Genomic DNA, 18,178 nt, shown 5'->3' with positions numbered 1-18,178 from the left:
GAAGAGCTAGCTAACTTTGAGACAAATAAGACAGCCTATTCTTTAACTTTGTTTTCTTTGGAGTTAATTTTTTTCTTGAATTCTTCCTAATTTCTGAATTTACAATTTGGCTTGGTGAACATAAAGATTCACTATTTACTGGAGATAACACCTTTTTTTCTAATGATGAAAAAATTGAAGATACAGTGTTTATGTTACTTGAGGTAGACGGAAATGCATGAGGCACTTGTTTTTTTATTACATAGGGCTCATTACAAAATGCAGCAAAATGATTGGAATCTCTTCCCTTTATTGACAATTAATTGGACATCATTTGTGCTAATGCTGAAGCCAAAATAATTGTTGACTTGTTTAGCAGTCTCATTCAAAATTTCTCCAAGTTTAGAAAAACAAAACAGTATATGCCCTATCCTACACTGATTTATTGTTTCACAAAGTAATGCATAGTTAGCAAATAAAAACTCTTTGAATTTACCAAAAAATTTAAAACAATTTTTGTTGGGTCCATATTATGGTTTAAAATATAAAAACTTAGTCAATTGGTACTACTGTGCAATTTGAAATCTAAATTAACAAGAAAATTTCTTAGTGTAGAAATTTTCTTTCAAGAAAAAGTCTTAGTGTAAAAAATACCATAAATACCTTCTACAATAAGTGAATAGTAGATACCTTTTACAAAAAGTGAATGGTAGATACCTTCTTTAATTTTATTACCTGGAAGTATAAAGAATAAAAGTAATAAAAGAATATATATACATATAAATAAATTTTCTGATTTTCTACTAATTAAATTAGTAGTTTATATATATATATATATATATATATATATATATATATATATATATATATATATATATATATATATATATATATATATATATATATATATATACATATATTATCGCTTTTTTATTTGCTCATTTTTCTATTCTAAATTTGATTATATTATCATATATTATATGCAAACTAAATTCTTTTCACGCCCGCCCCCCCTCCACTTCTCCCATAATTAAAGCGGAAAGATGAAATTTAGGTATCAAAAGTGCTACATAAAATAGGCTTAAATCTGCTATTTAAATCTGCTAATTTATCAAAGTTTGGTGCTTTATTTAATATTATTTACCCTCAATTGCTATTAAAGGATACACATTTTATATTAATTATAGAATACAATAACGTGTATTTTGTTTAGGTTAAAAGCTATATATCAACAAACATGTATTGAGTTTTGAAATTGAAATAAACAACATGAACTTGCATGCTTGCAATCTTTCTTGTTTGTACCTTTTTACACTTAGTTTTTCATAAAGGTGTGGTAAGTTGAGAGTTATTGCTGTTGGTAATCAGTTTACTATATCAAAATACACTTTTGGACATCAGGTTATAGATTTTTCTAATAGCTTATTATGCTACAATGCTTTGTGATCTTTTATTACTATACATTATCAAAGGATATCTAAATTCGCTCTTGCTTACAATTGCTTTTATTTTAAGAGTGTTGCAAATCATCTGGGCTAGCTATAACAACCAAGGAATATTCTCAAACTTTTTTAGTGTTGTATATAATTTATATATGGGATTAATAAGTGTAAAGTTCTAAAAAGAAATTAGGCTATTTTTTCAAAATACTTTTCTTGCTAAATGATTGGATAAATGGGAACTTAATTTGAAAAAAATTATACAAAGTTAATAATAGTCTATTGATATTAGTAGGTAAATTTTAAAACTGTTTTAAAAAATCTATCGTATGAGAATCACAGCATAGTCAAGTTTTACCATCTGGTTATAGTTTGTTACAATAGTTGTCTTTTTTATATCTTAGAAAAAAAAATTAATTTTTTTAATTCTTTATTAAACTCTGAAAATCACGGATGTTTTGAGTTGTGAGGGTTTGTATAAGTATTTGTACTATATTGCACAAAATTGGACAGAAAAATCATAATTTTTTTGCTATTATTAATTGGTTTTTTATTAAATTACTCAAATTCACTTTTATTATTCAAGACGTTTTTTGACATTTGTTTTGATTTAAACATACGCGCTAAAGCCTCTCTTTTAAAATCAGCGAATCAGATTGCGCATATCTCTGCCTATTCTGAGTCTGTATAGGGTTTGCTGCCGGTTGCCGCTTTTTCTTCGGTGATTTTTTTTTTTTTGTAATTTTTTTTTAATAATATATTATGTTTTATATTTGATTTAATTTTACTTATGACACTTAAGTAAAATCACATTAAATTAAGAACAAAACTAAGTATTAATTTTACTATTTATAATAACAATTCACGGCGTTAATTTTTGGCCAAAAATCTTTCAGCGCGAATTGTTCGCGCGACTAATAAAATTAAATGTTGTGTAGACTGGAATGTTTTTATGTTTCGTTCAGTCTACACTAAAACATGCAATTAAGTAACCAAGAATCATGGCTTAATTGTAATTATGTTAATATGTTGAGAAGTTATATTTTTTGTACGTGGAAGAATGTATTTATTTTTACACATTCTTCGTATTATTTTAATCATAATAAAGTCTACAAAAAGATGCTCGATAAACCACTATGTTACCTCATCTATACACAGTTTTATATTTGAAATTGATACTTGCATTAATATCTTTCCTTTTAGCTAGAGATTTTGAAAGTTAATAAATATATCTTAAGATATCTTATTTTTTCTTGTAAAAATTGACATTTTTGATTTTCAAAAAGTCTTAAAACCTAAAATAATGAATTAACTTTAAAATCTCTGTGACCCAACACACTAAGGACTATTTGCGGAATTTTTTCATAAATAAAGTAAAAGATAAGTATGAGTTTATCTCTGATGTTTCTATGTGACTTTTTAACTAATTTTCAGAAAACTGGCAGCCATTTAAAAAAAATATTTTTTTATTATTTGATTAAAAAACAAACAAACTATTTTTAAGACTTTATCTTAAATGTTAAAATGAAAATGTTATACAATTTTTTTATTTATTTGTCACTTGACATTTAAATTTTTTTTTTTTTTTTTAATTTTATAGTTGATAAAACATATTTCATAAAAATAATATTTATTAGCAGGTATAAATATATATTAAAACAGTATGAAAAAATGTTTACAAATATCTTTACTAGCAACATGTGACTGACTACATATCAGTGCTTTCTGTGTTTAGCTGTGAAAAATGCATTCAGATCATTTTATGAAGTAAGTTTTTTGTTTATGCAACATTATCGTGTTATTAGGATATTTAAACACACTAAATATTACCTTTTGTTTTATTTGGCTGAGGTGTGTAGGTTTTGTGAGAAAAAAAAAATGCTTGAAAGTTTTCGAAGTTCCAAGTTTTATATTTTTATTATTCGATCTTCATAATTGTTTCTATTAGTTATTATTTTAACTTTTATATTTTTGTTTTGTTTCCTGTTTTATTTCGTATTCATGAATTTCAAAGTTATGTTCATTAAATTTCAAAATTGTCTTGATTTTATTCTGCATTTTTGTATACTTTGTAAACAAATTGTAACATTATTAAATATTTTTATGAAGGATAAATGTTTTACTTGGTTACATATTAATAACATACTATTAAGTTCTTATTAAGTTGATAAATAAGTTTATTATTGATTACAACAGTTTTATTATTGAAAAACCTCCAGAAATGTAAAGACTGGTACAACTGTTAATAAAATGTATAAACAGCTACTTATGTAACATATTCAAACGATTATTTGATAGTGTTACATTATATAAGTAATGAACTGCAGTGTTCACAAATTTTCTATTTTTATAGATTTAAATGTTTTATATTAATAATTTTTCATACAAATGTTGGTGTATATCTTAAAAAACTGTGTTTCTCTCATTTATATTTGTTAATATCTATATATATGTTGCATGTTCGAAAACAAAAACAATTTGTAGTTTGTTTTTCAAAGTTGATAAACATCTGATACAGATATACTTATTATGAAGTTATAGTAATTTGATACAAGTTATCAGATTATTAAAGACCATGATGTTTGTGTTAAGGTTATCTAAGTAAAGCCATGACCCAAGCAGGGATGCAGAGTCCCAAAAAGACTCCAGATTTGTATGTCACAGCAAAATTGTGCTGCCAAACATCAAAAAAAATTTACAAGCAACAAATTTTTTGGTTTTATTTTGTTTCTGAAAATCCTTTTGCATTTTAATTATATCTCAATATAATTTATTTGAACAAATTATATTTGTTCAAATTAATTAATATATTTTTTTAGTCTGATATTTTCATATTACCTTCATAAAAAAGATAACATATTCAAAATATAAAAATAATTTATTTCTATTAGTTTTTATAAATATTACCTGTTAAAAAATATCAATATGATGACACCTTTCTTAATGTTATGCTTTTTATTTTTTTTAAATAGGTTAAGGTGTAGATGTATATAGTAGTTCTATTGGTTTAAGGTTAAGTTATTATATTGGTTCAAGAATAAATTATTCTATTGGTTTATTTAAGGTTAGCTATTTAAACCACAACATAACTAAAGCTAGGCTGTTCAAAAGCTATGCAAATCACAGTGTGTGTTGGTTTATGAAATAGAATTTACAAATTAAATGAAAATAGAACATGTATGATAAATTGATAGGACAATAGTAATTTTATATTTTTGTTTTTTAGCTATTGGCAGGCTGTACTTGACGACTTACTTTCCTGCAACGAAATCAAAAGAACCTTCAACTACAAACCAATTTAAAAACTTTTTATAGCAGCATTTTTTAAGAAGAATTTTCCCATTATTTTATTTACTAATTACATAACTTATATTTTATAATTTTTTTAAATTATTTTGGAGATTAAATTTTGGAGATTAGGATCCCCCCCCCCCTCCGCAAAATAATGTTTTTTTTAAAAAAAATAAAGCTTCACATATTAAATAGATATTTATTATATATATCATATTTAAAAACAAAAAATTAAATAAAGATAAAGATAACTTCAAAACGAAACTAAAACTTAACCGAACTTAAATAGTGAAAACTTTCCTCCTTGATTTCATATTGGCAAAATCGGTAATGATGTTTTTCATTTCCATTTTTCCAGCCGCTTTTGCCTCAATAGAAACTATTGCAAGGTCGCTTAAACGTTCTTTACCAATGGTATTTCGTAAATAATTTTTTATTATTTTAAGTTTCGAAAAAGAACGTTCAGCTGATGCAACAGTAACAGGTAATGTAAGAAACAATAACAATGCTGTTATCACTTGTGGAACGCTTGCAGCTATAGTTGACAATTTTACTATTAAAAGGTCAGCCAATTCACGTATAGATGATATTTTTGATATTTCATCGTGTAGCATTGACTTTACCATAACCATTTGCAGCGGAAATTCAGTTGTTATATCTTCACTATATTTTCTCTGAATGGCTTCTGCACAGCTTATGATCTCACGTTTTTTCATTACCATTAATTTATTTGGATGGATGCAGGAAAATAATTGTACCACTTCTTGCATTCCTTTAAATCTATTGTCGAGTTGATTGATAACGACGTCCAAAATTTTTATAAAAATATTGATGCGAAAAATTTCCTCACTACTATCAAAACGGTGATCTGTAGATAATTCGTCAAAATGCCTTTCCACAATTTTTCTTCTTTTTTGAAAAAATATTGCAGGAATCTGCCACGTAGTCGCTATTTCTACCGCTTCAAGTTTTGCTGAATCAAACATCTTTCTATATTGTTTTAAATTTTTGCTGGCATTTTCTAGAGAACCTGAAGCTGTCGTAAGATCTAAATTTTTAGTTTGCAGCAATTTTGATGGTATATGTACCTCCATTAAGGATTTTTGACAAAAGCACGCATAAAAAAACAAATTCGAAACTGCTCATATTTTTTTGTATTCGTACTGCTTCTTCGCGTTCTTCACGTTTTGTACTTGTTATTGATATCTCGGAAAGAGCATTCATTATATCAAGAAAGCGAATTTTAACGGCGAAAAGAGAAGTATATCGTCCTGCCCATCGTGTTGGATTTAACCTTTTTAATGTTATTTGTGATTCTCCTGTATATTTGGATAGTAGATCCCACCTGTTTATGCTATTTCCGAAAAATGAATACACATCTTCTAGCATTACAAAAAATGAAGCAACTTCAACACAACATTTAACCGCATCGTTAATAACAAGATTTAAATTATGAGCTGCGCAATGCATTTACATAGCATTGGGTTGATTTTTCTTAAAAAGGGCCTGAACCCCATTGTATATTCCACTCATGACGTTCGCACCATCATAACCTTGACCCCTGCAGTTACTTAATTTTATATGATGTTTTTCTAACAGATTTAAAATTTCTTCATGTAGTCCAGCAGCAGTGTGGTTATATATTTCCGTGAATCCCAAGAAAACTTCTTTAATTTCAATTGATGTGGCTTCATCTTTTTCATTTTTAATAATTTTTAGGTATCTAAATACTTGACTGAGCTGATCTCTTTTAGTAATATCTTGTGTTGTATCCATTATAATTGAATAAAAAGGTGAACTATTAATATCAGCAGTAAGAGTGGCTTTTAAATGCGTTGCAAGGCAATGTATGACTTCATTTTGAATTTGATGGCTTAAATATTTTATAGATCCATTTGGCATACTCAAAACTTGCTTCATAACATTATCATATTTAGCTAAAAGTTGAACTTGGGTTAAAAAATTACTATTATATTCATTGTCAAATGATTCACGATGACCACGAAAAGCCAAAGAATTTTTACAAAGTGCTAATGTTATATTTACTATCCGCTCTAAGACTTGCACCCAAAAATTTGATTGGTATCGTATTTGTTCTTCTATATTTTTATCAATTGTTTCATTATGTCGCCATTTTTCATAAATGCAACAAGCAAATATATGTTGTTGACTATTTTCGTGAATTTTAATTTTTTTAGAAAGACCACGCCAATCTCTGACACCATGCTCACGCCAGTTATCCTTTGCTTTTCGTTCTTCTGAGAAAAGCCAACAAGGCTCGCAATAAACGGCATCAAGTTTTGGGGAATAGCAAAGCCACATTCTTTCTATAGATCCATATTTTGTGGTAGTTTTAAAATATTCCTTGGAAAATTTTGGTTTTCTTGCAAGGGGTCGCGTATAAAAGGACCTTTTGGCCGACACGATTCCGATAATACAATTATTTTCTTAATATCTTTTGTTAGTATTTTACCATGAAAATTTGCAATGTCAGTAGAAAATAATTCACTTGATTTTTCTAAATTAATTTGTTCAATGGCGTCATTTGTATCAGAGTTTGAATCTTCCTTGTCTTCATTTCGGTGGTTTCTCGGAGACCTATTCACATCTTCTTCGTTCACATTTTTATTACCAGTAGCAATGTTTTCTTCGATATCATCATGTTCTACTGACTGATTTATACATACCACTTCTGCAGAGTTTTGACTTTCCACTTCCGTTTCCGCTCGCTTTTCGATTAGTTTCAAAAACGTTGTTAGCTTCGGCAATTTAGCTAAAGTAGCTTTTGTTTCTTTTAACTTTCTTCTTTTTGCTGCACCGCTTGTACTACTTAATTTCTTTTCCATTATTATGAGTCAAAATCTAAATTATTACAAATTTATAAATTCAGTACCTGTTGTAAAATTTTTAATTATTACAAATTTATTAATTACCTTTTATTGAATATATCAGTGAAGTAATAAACTCTCGTGCAACAATACTTTATTATTCGTAACACGATTAAATAATTTGGAGACTAGTAATTCAGATAAAATAAGAAATGAAAAGTTAACTTAATACAACGGAAGATTTAATATAAAATTGAAAATGAGAACATACATTTAAAAGTTGATTTGTATATGCAACAAGGATTATAGATTCATTATCCTTGATATGCAATGACATAACAAATAATATTGTTTATATTTTAAAAGTATTGAATATGCAACTAAGAACTTATAAACTGAAGAACTTCTTACAGTTTAAAAAAAATTTATACGCAACAAATTATTACTTTTACCGAATTCAGTCTAATTGTCTAATTCATACACAAACACAACATAACGGTATAAAAATTACCTATACAATAACATCTGGCAGTTCGCAGCTGATAATCGTACTTTATTTCTCAATTGCGTATGCAATTTTAAAAGGTTACAACTTTTTGTTTAAATGTAAATTACGCACTCCAATACAAAAATAAATTTTTGAACAATATATTTTAATACGATGGATGACATTTTTTTATCCAAGTTTTATATTTTAGGGCCCACTATACCTGCGGAAAAGAGTTTTATAGTATAAATATTATTGAGAGTATAATTTTTTTTATATGAGGGCCCCCTATAGCTGGTAGCCCCCCCCCCCCCCGCAACGCAGGGTCCTGCGTCCAGTAGTTTCGCCACTGGATGAGGTACATAAAAATACGCTTTGTTTTCTTATAAATCAAATTCAATTTTAGCGCAAAATATCTGTACCGATAGAAACCGCTCGCAAAATTTTTCAATTTTGATTGGTCTATTAAAATTTTACGGTTATTTTTACAGGGTTTTTACTTACTATGACTGTAAGTGTGAAAACACGCGCAAACTGGCATTAGGGAGATTTTTTAGTTGCATTTGTCATCACTTGATTAGCTTGTTTACTGTTGAAACATGGTATTAATTTAGTAAATATATATGATGCCAAGTTTACTCTATTGATCATTAGTCAGCAGTTAAGGAAAAGCAGGTATTTTACATAATAAGGTAAAAATAATTTTATTTACATAGGAAAACCTGTTTTTATGGTTATTTGTGTTTTAGCTACTCCATGGGTAAAGTCAAAGAGCAATGGTCCCAAGTTGAGACTTGAGGCACGTTACAAGGCTAAACTTGGGATGCACGCTTTTCATTCAGATGTGATGCCGTTGATGAAAACTCGTCGATTTAGGTCACGCAACCAAACTGTAAAGTAAGCTTATCTTTTGCTTATTTATAAATGCTCGTTTGCGACTTTTGTAGCTCCCGACTTGTGGAGGAAATCAAATGTAACGCTTATTTTTAAAAAGGCAAGTAAACTAAGTGCATCAAACTGCCGGCCTATCTCGTTTACACATATACTTACTATCTTTATGTTTGTTTAGTATCCTAAATTACTTTTTTTATGTTTGTTTACAAAATATTTCAAATTATTTTGTATGAAATAAGCGTGAACAAGATAGGCCGGTAGTTTGATGCAATTAGTTTACTTCCCTTTTTGAAAATAGGCGATACATTTGATTTCCTCCACAAGTTTGGAACTATAAAAGTCGCAAATGAGCATTTAAAGATAAGCAAAAGAGGCTTAACAAAAGTAGCCGCTCATTTACCAAAAACCCGTAAATGCAAGCTATCATAGCTGGTAAGTTTTTTTTTATCAAGGTGGTTGAGGCACTTTTGTACTCTATTGACATAAAAACTTGATGGATCAACAACACAAATTGCTTCAGTACAATTTTCAATGACTAGCATTGAACCTTTGGGCTCCAAAAACAAAAACTGATTAAAAATAGTTATTTAACAATGAGTGCATGTTGCCCAAATTGGTAGTGATGTTGCTATTAACTGTTTCTAGCAATGTAATAGTGCTCCTCATGCTCTATTTTTTTTGAACATGTGCATGTAAGCATTTACGGTTGCTTTTAAAATTAACTGGCGAGTTTCTTTTTGTAGTTATGCCTACGTAGAGTAACTCGCAAAGTAACTTACAACATTGACACGGATCGTCATTTAATTTTCTCTATGGATGAAAAGAATAGCTCGACAGGTTGAACAAAGACCTCAAGGAAGTTGACAATTTTTAAACTAGTAATACTTAGTTTGAATGTTTCCTTAAAAAGGAGGACGAGATTTTTCTTTATTATTTCTGATTGCGGTCCACTAATAATATGGAAGCAGCAAAGTTCGTCATCTCTATATAAACCATTGTTACTTAATCCGTATTCTTTGCTAATGGTATATAAAATAAAAAGGCCTAACAGTTTACATTACTCAGCTCCGGTAAAGCTTTCTATTGTAACGTCAAAAGTTAGGATTTTCTAGTATAATATCTATTATATTATATAATAATATTAGTCTATATATATATAAAAATATTAGTCTAATATCAACTGTCTTATCTAAAGTTTGAGCAACTTTTTTGGCGCGAACTAAGAAATCGGAAAAGGAACTGTCCAAAAATGAAAGGATAAAAATCAACAAAACCATATTGAACAAATAAAATGGGTTTTTTTGTCATTGATATCATGGAACTCTTTAAAACGTCATTTATACTATGTCATTGATGCACAAGGGTAGCTTTTCTAACTTTTTTTTTATATCTTTATATTTTTTTATAATTAATAAAACAAATAAAAATACATTTATAACTGCAATATATAGACCGCCAAACGGTAATTACAATCAATTTGAAAACCACTTAAACTACTTGCTACCAAAGCTTATTAAAAAAAATGTTTACTTATTAGGTGATTTTAATTTGAATTTATTGAATAATAAAGCTAATAACCAAGTCGTGAATTTTATAAATACACTTTTGCAATACAGCGTTTTTCCCATGATTAATAAGCCAACACGTGTGACTAAAACAACTGCATCTATTATCGATAATATTATTACTAATAATTACACAAGGACTAAAATCCAAAGTGGTATTAGTAAAACAGATTTAACTAATCACTTTCCGGTTTTTCTGATAATAAATTTTTCAACCCTTGAGAATAAAATAAAAACAAAAACGATATACGTTAGGAAAATAAATAATGAATCAATCGCCGCGTTTCGTGATCTCTTACATGAAGTAAACTGGGAACTATTAACTGATTGCAATGACGTCAATGATGGCTACAATCTTTTTATTCGCATGTTTACAAGACAATACGAAAAAGCCTTTCCAAAAATAAAAAAAAATTGTTAATTCTAAAAATTTGTTAAGCCCGTGGATGACCAGAGGACTCATTAAGTCGTCAAAAAGGAAGCAAAAACTTTACCAAAAATTAAAAAAAAAAAAGAACTACAAAAATGAAATAAAATACAAAAAATATAAAAAAATTTTTGAAAAATTAAAAAAGCAATCCAAAAAAATTACTACTCTTCGTTAAAAACATTTATAAAACATTTGGAAATGCAAGGAAAACATGGAATGTAATTAAAGAAATAACAGGAGTGGGAATTGTGAAAAGTGATAATCTTCCGAAAAGATTGCAAAGAGATGATAATAGAGGAGATGCTTTTGTTAATAAAAAAATTGCTGAAACATTTAATAGCTTTTTTATAAATATAGGAAAAGAGCTTGCCGGTGCAATTCCTGAGGGAAAAAAATCATTTAAATTTTTTTTGAAAAAATCTGATTCCTTCATGGAGTAGTCGGAGCTTTTAATTGATGAACTTTGACTAGCAATTAGTATGCTAAAAACAAATAAAAGTGCGGGTCTGGATGAAGTTAACCCTGATGTTGTAAAAGCGGTCTCAGATATTATAGAGAAGCCTCTTTTTAAAATTTTTAATCTTTCCCTAAAAAACGGCATTTTTCCTGACCAACTAAAATTAGCAAAAATAATTCCGATATGCAAAGACGGTGATGACTCAATAAAATCTAACTACAGACCAATTTCCATACTTTCTTGATTTTCCAAAATACTAGAGCGTATTATGCACAACAGACTGTACAATTATCTTGAAAAAAACAACATTCTTTATCATAAACAGTTTGGATTTTGCAACAACCATTTCACGGAACATGCAGTAATTGATCTTGCCAACCAAATTTTAAATAGTTTTGATAACGACAGTTACACACTCGGAATTTTTCTAGATCTATCAAAAGCATTTGATACTGTCAACCAAAAGATTCTAATTTATAAACTACGGAGTAGTTGCAATGTTATTTACAAAATCGTAAACAAGGAGTACCATATGACTTAACATGTTCCCCATTTGAATCAATAAATTGCGGAGTTCCCCAAGGATCAATACTTGAACCCCTGCTGTTTTTAATTTATATTAATGATATTTATTTGTCTTCAAAAATACTTAATTATATTATTTTTGCTGATGACACAAATGTTTTCTTTTCTGACTCAAATTTAAAAAATATTTTTTATATTGTAAACACAGAATTAATATATCTTAATGAGTGGTTTGAAGCAAATAAACTTTCATTAAATATTAAAAAAACGAAATATATATTGTTTGCTAAGTCATCTAAATCCGAGAACCTTCCACTCAAATTACCTGAACTAACAATTAACAATATTAAAATAAAAAGAGTTTTTTCAATGAAAATACTTGGAATAATTTTCGATGAGAATTTAAATTGGAAAAGCCAAATAAAGCTAGTCGAGAACAAAGTTTCAAAGACCCTGGGGATTATGTACAAGACAAAACATCTTTTAAATAATTTATGTTTAAAAAATTTATACTTTTCATTTATACATAGTAATATTAACTATTGTAATATTGCCTGGGCACACAATCATTTATCTTTCCTAAAAATTACTTATACAAAACAAAAGCAAGCAAGTAGATTAGTTTTGGGCGCAAGTAGATACGAAAGTGCCGAGCCGTTACTCAAGGAAATAAATGCTCTAAATGTATACAAACTAAATATATACCATAACTTGTTATTTATGTTTAAACTTCAAAATGAAATGATTCCAAAATATTTTTTTAAAATTTTAAAAAAGTTTCACTCGAATTAATCATAAATATAAAACAAGACATTCAATGAGTAATTACTACATCCCACTAACATCACTCAAAAAGTCTGACGTCTCGACTATATGCCGGAGACCAAGCTTGCGGAATTCGGTTCTTGACGAAAATATAAAAAAAAAAAATCTATTGCTACATTTAAAAGAACTATAAAAAAACACTTACTAAATTTAAACATTACGTGCATTCTTTCATTTTTTTTAAAAAAAATCGAAATAATTTTGTATTTTTAATTTTTTATGTACTTTATTTAATTTTAATATTGTATTGAATATGTATATGCATATGAAACGAATTAAATTTTTTTTTTTTTTTTGTTTATTGTCTTTAATATGTATACGAATATGTACAGATTTGTAATTTTTTATTTGTTATTATATATTTTAACTTTACCTTATCTTTCTTCTTTTTTTTAACTTTAAGTTCTTTTTTTAACTTTAAGTTCTTTTTTAACCTTCTAAAACTTCTAACCAAATTTTTTTTTTTTTTTAAACCTTATTAATTTCACTCTTTTATGTAATATTGGAAGATGTAAAATTTAATTGTATTTTTTTTGTATTTCACAAAGGGGCTTGATGATAAGTCATTTTGACTTCTACTTGCCCCAGTCAGCTTGTAATTATATATATTTGTTTAAATTTATAGATAACATTGTAAAATGTGTAAAATGACGAAATAAATAGAAATTCTAATTGAAATTCTAATTCTAACTAATAATAATATCATCTTGTAAAGTTCTGTTGAATTTTCCTTGTTCAGACTTTGCAGGGTAGACTAATCTGCGTTGAGAGTCATTTGCGAAATTCTATTTGTAGTCTTTTATTTTAATAAATGTTGTTGGGGAGAGTATGCACCCATGATCCTAAAAATCTATCAGGCCAATTTACTGAATATATGTTTTCATTTCGATCTCTAAAGTAACAGTACATAATAGCAAATTTTATACCCTATTATAATTCAATAATCTTTTTTTTACCAGAATATTTTAAGTAGATTTAAAATTATAAAAACTAAGAACCCTCAATTGGGATCATGGGTGCATACCAGTATGCTCCCATGATCCTACCTATATGCACCCTTGATCCTATGTGTGTATACATGTTCTGAGATCAAACTTATACCATAAATGTGTAAGAATTATTTTTAAGTCTTCAAAAGTATGTCTATAATAAATACCAATAAAGTTATTATTAATTTTACTACAAATTTATCTTTCTTAAAAGAAAAAATCAATGGAAAAAATGTTATTTTTTACTGAGACTCAACGTTTTTTTTTTCATTACTTTCAAGATCAAGTTTTCTTTTCCTTGTCATGAAGATCTTATTTTGCTTTTCATATTTTTTCTTTTTTGACTGAGACTTTTTTTTCATTTCCTGAAGCCTATTTAGTTCATTTCGAACAGGGGTGTCTGTGAGTATTTGGGTACGCTGACGCTTACGTCCTTTAATGAACTTCCTTGATCCAGCTTTCGGAAATGGCCTAATTTTTTCTAGACTTGCTTGATTAGAGATATTAATAGAAACACTGGATAGTTGACTTACAGGGTCAGATATAGGCTGAATTGGCAATACACTACAAGCTGGCCTTGATGACAGACTTGACATCAATGATTGATTAAAAGCTGGGGCATGAACAATAGCAGAAACTGGATCAACAATACCTGGAGATGGGTTAGCAGTAATAGGTTCTGGACGATCTGTTACATATGAAGCCAAAAACTCATTATCAGAAAATATGTTAGGATTAAAGGGTTCAATTCCTGCCACAGCAAATCCTGCAGAAATGTTAGACAAAGTAAAAGCTTGTGCATAAGCTTTCCTTACAACTGCAGCTATATCATATATGGTCATCGGTCTTGGATTAGATACAACCCAATCATCACAGGCTGTATTGTAATAACGTTTCAAAGGCCCATAAACTGACCGATCTAATGGCTGCAGCTTGTGACTACAATGTGGTGGAAAGGATAGCATAGTTATGCCATTTTTTTTAGCTAAATCTAAACACACAATTGAAACATGGCTCTCATGGTTGTCAAGAAGTAAAAGCACTAGATTAGCTGGTGAACATTTCACATTTTGAATAAAATGTTTCATCCACTCAAAAAACATTGCACAATTCATTCAGCCAGATGGGTTTGCAACCCCAACACATCCAGGTGTACCACCAATTAACATACTTCCTTTGAAATGAACTCTTGGAAAAATAAAAAATGGGGGGATTGAGTTTCCTATTGCATTAACTGCACAACAAACTGTTACCAATGTCCCTCTTTCTGCTGAAGTTATCCTTCCAACTTGTTTATCTCCTTTTTCAGCAATTACTTTAACTGGTTTTTGAACGGTTGTAAGACCTGTCTCATCAACATTATATATGTTTTGTGGCTGAAATTTGTGTCGCAGACGAACATCTTTTAGATTGGTGAAAAATTCTCCGACTGTATAACGATTAAAAGCAGTTGCTCGTGCCATACTAGTAGCTTCTGGATTTCGTAAAGATAACTCATTCCTACGTAACATAAAACCACGAAGCCACTGTTTCCCAGCAATTTGTAAAATTTTCCTGGATTTAGGAATGCGTTTAGAAAGAGTCATTGCAAATTTATAGGCAAGTTTTCGTGTTGTTTTGGTTGACAATCCATAGTGAAGTTTTGAAGCCCTTAAAAGATAGTCTGATAAAGATGTTTCTTCTTCGTTGGTAAAGATTTGCATGGTAATGAAGTTAGGTTTGCAGACTGTACTTGGATTTAATTGACATTTCCTTACAAATCTCTTAAGTGTCATTAAATTGATTCCCCTCTCTTTAGATACACGATAAACTGTACAACCATTAAGAACTGCATTAACAGCTGCTCGCATTTCATTTTCATTAACTTTACCTCTTGGTGGTCTATCGGTTTTTCTTTTTTCATGATACACCATATTTAACTGTAAAAAAATGAAAAATATTTATATAGTTTTGCTATATTCCTAACTTTTGGAAGAACATTTATAAAGATTTTTTTTTTTTTGAATCTAGTTTATTAAAAAACACACACACACACACACACACACACACACACACACACACACACACACACACACACATATATATATATATATATACATATATATATATATATATATATATATATATATATATATATATATATATATATACATATATATATATATATATATATATATATATATATATATATATATATATATATATATATATGTATATATATATATGTATATATATATATGTATATATATATATGTATATATATATATATATATATATATATATATATATATATATATATATATATATATATATATATATATATATATATATACATATATATATATGAATACAATTATATTATATAAGAGTATTAGGAGGACAAAAAAAACACAAAATAGTATAAAATCTACTTTTAAGGCTACATTTTGGAAGAAAAAAATTTATTTAAAAACAATATGACATATTGTACATGTTACTTTATTGGTTAAACATTTTGTTTGTGTGTGTGTGTATGCACCTTTGATCATAGGATCAAAGGTGCATAATCGCATCAGGATCAAGGGTGCTAACCCGCTCAGTTTTTACAAAAATTCTTTTTTTGTCATATTAGATGCTTCTATAGCTTACCAAAAGCAACCATACAAGAGGTGAATAATTTAGTTACAAAATGACATAAGCAAAATTATTCAACTCAAAATAATATTAAAGATGTGGGGTTCCTTGTAAAAGTAAAAAAATTACTTTTTATCGTCAAAATCAAACTCTTTAGAAATAAGTTTAATAGTAGTCTACTCTCTAACCAAAACACAATTAATTTTGAAGATGCAATATTTATAACACGCTGGTTATCAGCCCTCTTTAATAAGTTATGTAAGTAAGGAGATAAGGCTATAGGATCAAAGGTGCTTACGGATCAAGGGTGCAAGTTCTCCCCTACTCATAATGTTCAAAATGTAAAAAATGTTCTAAACGATCACCAATATCCAAATTTACTGTTATTAATTTAGCTTCCATATTAATATTATTGTATTGTGTAATATCAGACTTTTTACAAGTTTTAGTAAAATTATCGATATAAAGTTTTTCATACGAAAGCTATTCAATTTCATAAAGACATTGAGTTTTATCTGGAAAAATGAGCATATTTACCCAAGATTTAATATTATTGATGTCATTATTTATATGCATTCAAAGTTCGTTGTGGATAGCAGTAAGAGATATTTTTTAATATGTTGAAAATCATATTCAAAGCGTACAATAACGAGGTGTTGCGGTGGATATTTCCTTGATTTAAGATCGAAATGATAAACGAGCTCTCGGTTGGATTTTTATTGCACATCGCCTCTTTTCATCTTATTAATTTATGACAAACTTTATTTCCGATTTTAAGTATTTTAAATGTAGTATTTTGATGGTATATGCACGTTTTTCATTGAGTTGAAAAGGATGTTTCATAATTGGAATTATTTATAATAACCAGATATATTAGATAGTACTCAAGAAAAAAAAATGTATATATATATATATATATATATATATATATATATATATATATATATATATATATATATATATATATATATATATATATATATATATATATATATATATAAGCATACTACTATCGATTTAAAAAAAATTAAATTTAATTATTATTAATTCTTTTACTGCTTAATTTTTTTATAAAAAAAATAACAAGATAAAAAAAGTAAACGTAAAAAAAAAAAAATAAAAAAAATAATGTATATCTATATGTACATATAAAAAATGAATATAAAAAAATGCATATGTATGTATATATAAATGTATAAAAAATGAATATATAAAAATGTATACATTAAAATGTATTTATAAAAATGTATATATACTAAAATGTATATATAAAAAAAGAAAAAAAATAATGTATATAAAAAATATTGATAAAATACAAATACAATTACCTTCTTGGCCTCTTCCTATTCCCGTCTAAAAAATACGAAGAAACAACAATCAAGTATGAAGCGCTTGAATGTATCGCTAAAAACTTAGAGTTTGAACAAAAAAAAAAAAGAAATAAAAGTCGAAATCTTAAACATAGTAAAAAAAATATTGGCGTTTGACGGTCCCTTAAAAGCCGTTAATTTCCGTTGCGTTAAAAAAAATTAACGGAATTTCCGTTTAAACTCATTCTGTTAAAAATTATTAACAGTAACTTTCCATTAACAGACGGTAAACTCCGTTAACGGCCGTTATTTAAAAGGTACAACAAAACAGATATGTATATTTTTAATTGCAAACAAAGTAATATTGAAAATTAGAACTGTTGCAAATAAGATAATATGTATATTCTTAAAAGCAAACAAAAAAATATTAAAACACATAGACATAGTTATCCATAGTAAAAAAACAAAACTTATCACTCTTTTTTTTTTTCATTCACAGAATGGTTTTATTTCTACTTTTACACTTTGATATTCTCAAAGTTGTCA

The 18,178-nt window shown here is 27.7% G+C and overlaps 2 protein-coding genes across 2 annotated transcripts; both read right to left on the bottom strand.

Annotated features, from left to right (window-relative positions):
- Window positions 1–4,990: 4,990 nt before the first annotated feature.
- Window positions 4,991–5,695, bottom strand: LOC136083240 (zinc finger MYM-type protein 1-like). Its single transcript, XM_065802641.1, has one exon. It carries the CDS (start codon window positions 5,693–5,695, stop codon window positions 4,991–4,993), a length of 705 nt encoding a protein of 234 aa, XP_065658713.1.
- Window positions 5,696–6,179: 484 nt separating this feature from the next.
- On the bottom strand, window positions 6,180–7,031 carry LOC136083239 (zinc finger MYM-type protein 1-like). Its single transcript, XM_065802640.1, has one exon. The coding sequence runs from the start codon at window positions 7,029–7,031 to the stop codon at window positions 6,180–6,182; it is 852 nt and encodes a 283-aa protein (XP_065658712.1).
- Between the last annotated feature and the right edge of the window lie 11,147 nt (window positions 7,032–18,178).

The sequence above is a fragment of the Hydra vulgaris genome, chromosome 08, assembly GCF_038396675.1.
Source record: "Hydra vulgaris chromosome 08, alternate assembly HydraT2T_AEP".
NCBI classification, from domain to species: domain Eukaryota; kingdom Metazoa; phylum Cnidaria; class Hydrozoa; order Anthoathecata; family Hydridae; genus Hydra; species Hydra vulgaris.
This window is presented reverse-complemented; position numbering and strand designations above follow the sequence as displayed.